This window comes from Triticum dicoccoides, chromosome 6A (genome assembly GCF_002162155.2).
Source record: "Triticum dicoccoides isolate Atlit2015 ecotype Zavitan chromosome 6A, WEW_v2.0, whole genome shotgun sequence".
NCBI lineage: Eukaryota > Viridiplantae > Streptophyta > Magnoliopsida > Poales > Poaceae > Triticum > Triticum dicoccoides.
Window position 1 is genome coordinate 30,153,394 of NC_041390.1, and position 3,397 is coordinate 30,156,790.

The following is a 3,397-nucleotide window of genomic DNA, read 5'->3' on the forward strand; positions in this document are numbered from 1 at the left end:
CGAACACCCAGCTTGAATTTTGGGTTGTAGTTTCTTCAAGAAAGCCCCTGATCCTTGCAAACAGAAATGTCTAGCATATACTTAGTTTAGGACCCCCAATCACTATCTTGTCTTGAAAAATGATTTTGCGGTTAGCATAAGCACCGACAAGTCGCACCAACATCAGCGCAGCTGCAATACATTTACTCTATGAGTGAGCTAAACAGTTCCTTTTAAAATAAATAATCTAGCTAGAAATAATTCCATGGGAATTAAAGATCCGCCATGATGCACAAAACAGGAAGCATGGCCGTGGAGCGATTTGATTTGTTGCGCCATTGTGCATGCATGTTGCTGCTCTTCGTTCCCAACGCAGCGGCGCGTTATGCTGCCGAAATTTTCGATGAAATTTTGCCCCGTAAGGGAACGGAAACTTCAGGGTGATTGTTGTAAATTATCAGGGACGTAGTTACAATAATGCTCCATATTATTTACTCGTACACATACACACTTTAGAAAACAAATCCATTACATTTATTTGATGCACCAAACGTGGACTGGGAAAAGAACAATTTTGTTGCTTACTAGCATACCTGTGGGCTGTGGCCGTACGGCATTCAGAATTTGGTCTAGTTGCGCTGCAGTTTCGATGTGGCTGATGAGTGGGAAGAGCAGGCCCTTACTTCAGAGACGAATTTTCTTTGGCAAAGTGATAGTGAAAAGAAGAAGTATCCACATGGCGTCGTGGCACAACCTTCAGGCCTTGTTCGGTTAAACCTCTCCTGGAGGGGATTGAAGAGGCTTGGAGGGGATTGAAGACCCCACCCTGCGTCGAATTGAATTGGAATTTGTCATGTCCCTGCGTGACGTGGATGGAATCCAGATGACCCTTAGGGCTTGTTCAGTTGCAATAAAATTGAAGGGGAATGAAGTGGATTGGGGCGGAGCTGGGCGTGCCGTGCTACATGTTCTTCACCTCGCCGTGGATGCTCCTGTCCCTGTTCCTGCACCTCCCGGAGCTCGACGCGGGGCTCGTCGGGGAGTACCGGGACGCTACGGGGCCCATCCGGCTGCCGGGCTGCGTGCCGATCCACGCGCCCGAGCTTCCCGGGTCCATGCTCGCCGACCGGAGCAGCGACACGTACGCCGGGTTCCTGTCCTTGGCCAAGGACGCCGCGAGAGTCGACGGGATTCTCGTGAACACGTTCCCTGAGGTGGAGCCCGCGGTGGGGCAAGGCGGCACGGACTGCGTGAAGGACATGCCGGTGCACGCGGTCGGGCCGTTGGTCTGGACAAGGCCAGTCGCGACCGGCGTGAACCGGGAGCCGGAGCACGCACGCCTCATCACATGGCTGGACCAGCAGCCCCGTGGATCCGTGGTGTTCCTGTCGTTCGGGAGCGGTGGCACGCTCACGCGCCGGCAGACAACCGAGCTAGCGCTCGCGCTGGAGGCGACCGGGCGTCCGTTCATCTGGGCGGCAAAGCGGCCACACGAGGACACGGCGGACGGCGCCTTCTTCGGAACTGGCCGAGGAGGAGACGACGACGACGACCCGCTCGGCTTCCTGCCGGAGGGATTCGTCGAGAGGACGGCGGGGGTGGGGCTCGTCCTCCTGTCGTGGGCCCCGCAGACGGCGATCCTCGCGCACGCCGCCGTCGGGTGCTTCGTCACGCACTGCGGGTGGAACTCGAGCCTGGAGAGCATCCTTAATGGAGTGCCGATGGTGGCATGGCCGCTCGACGCCGAGCAGAAGATGAACGCTGCCATGTTGGAGGCCCACTCAGGGGTGGCGGCCCGCTTGAACGCCGCCGGACCTGGCAACGGCGACGGCTTTGTCTGCAAGGAAGAGATCGTGAGCGTGATCCGACGTGTGATGGATGGAGACGAAGCAACGACGATGAGGATGCGTGCTGGTGAGCTCAGAGACAGAGCCACACATGCGCTAGCCATGGATGGTTCTTCAACTCTTGCACTAGCCAAGGTCACAGCTTTGTGGAAATCTTCTACTTCTAGTGACGAAAAATAAAGGAAAAGGAAAATAAAAGTATGTTTGCAAGCCACCGATCACCATCTCTCTGCTCCTAAAACGGGATTCGGTAGACTGAGATCCACGGTTTATTTTCGTCTCATCACACTGTGTTTTCTCTCCCTCACGCTGAAAACCAAATCGATTTGCTCGATCCCTCTTTCGTTTTTTATGCTTGCTTTGGCAGATGGCGCCGGTTCAATTCAATAACCTAAATACTAGGTAATGAATTATTAAGAAAATCACACTATATACATATACATATTTGATCACCTTCTTAAAAGACAGAGAGAAGATTTTTCTCAATAATCTTTCAAATCAAAACGAAATACTATTTCTTAATAACAAATCGCTAATACCAGGCACTATGACATTTATTATTTGTTATTATCTCTATTATTAAATCTCTACTCCTAAAAAAGGAGTTTGTAGACCGGTATGCACTGATTGTTTTTCCTCCTTCCAAAACAAAATTAGATATTTCTCAATAATAATTCGCTAATCCCGAGCACTATGTCATTTATTATCTATGATCACAACTTTTCCGAGATAATTTTTCTTCTGTGCCACCCGCATGTCTCCATTTTCACTGAAATCTTGTTTTGTTCGTTTCGTTCGACCTCCCCTCCCACGTACGTTGTGGCCTCCCCACCGAATCTTTCCAAATAAACCCCACCTCCCCTCCTCGTTCAACCTCCCCTCTCGCATGTTCCCTACCTTCTCAGTGGTCGCCACGGGTCCAACAACAGTCAGGGTCATCGACGTGCCGACTTCGCGTCTACCAAATTCTCCCAACTTGTTACTGAATCCATAACGGTTCAGATACAACAATCTTCTTCTTCTTCTTAAAACCCATATTTTTGCCTAAATAAATTATAAAAAATGTGATTTGCAAAACATATATTCGAAGAGCAGTTTTAACATGCTCCCTCTTACCCCCTCTTTTCACATGAGATAAGATCTAAGCCGCTGATCTTATTAATTTGTGGTCTGATTGACTCTTACCTTCTTCACTCACATGTATAAAGAGGGGTAAGAGGGAGCATGTGAAAATTTGCCATATTCGAAACTATTATGGGGCCAAACTGTGGATATATATAGCACGACGCCAGGAGGATAAAAAATGCTATGCTACAGTGGGTGCATATGCTAGGGAATTAGGAGTGGCCTTTCCTGGTTGTTGTCATCATGTATCTGGCTATCTGCTCTTCTATCTCTTCTCTCATCTGGCAGGCTGCCTGTTGCCTTTTGCACCGCGGTGTATTGCACAAGGTTCATGTAATTGACCTGTTGGTCTTCGGGCTTCGGCATGTTTTGAAATATATAAGGTAGTACAAGATCTACCTTTTCATTTAAAAAAAGACGGTTATGAGAGGTGGACAGGGGGCATT

General features: G+C 49.4%; 1 protein-coding gene across 1 annotated transcript; it reads left to right on the top strand.

Moving 5' to 3' along the window:
* The first annotated feature begins 905 nt into the window (after positions 1-905).
* Positions 906-2,151, top strand: LOC119315550 (hydroquinone glucosyltransferase-like). The gene has a single exon (XM_037590126.1). It carries the CDS (start codon positions 906-908, stop codon positions 2,004-2,006), a length of 1,101 nt encoding a protein of 366 aa, XP_037446023.1. The 3' UTR covers positions 2,007-2,151.
* Positions 2,152-3,397: the final 1,246 nt, after the last annotated feature.

Coding starts and splice junctions, on each gene's coding strand:
- LOC119315550 (XM_037590126.1), top strand. CDS start 906: ATGAAGTGGATTGGGGCGGAGCTGGGCGTGCCGTGCTACATGTTCTTC.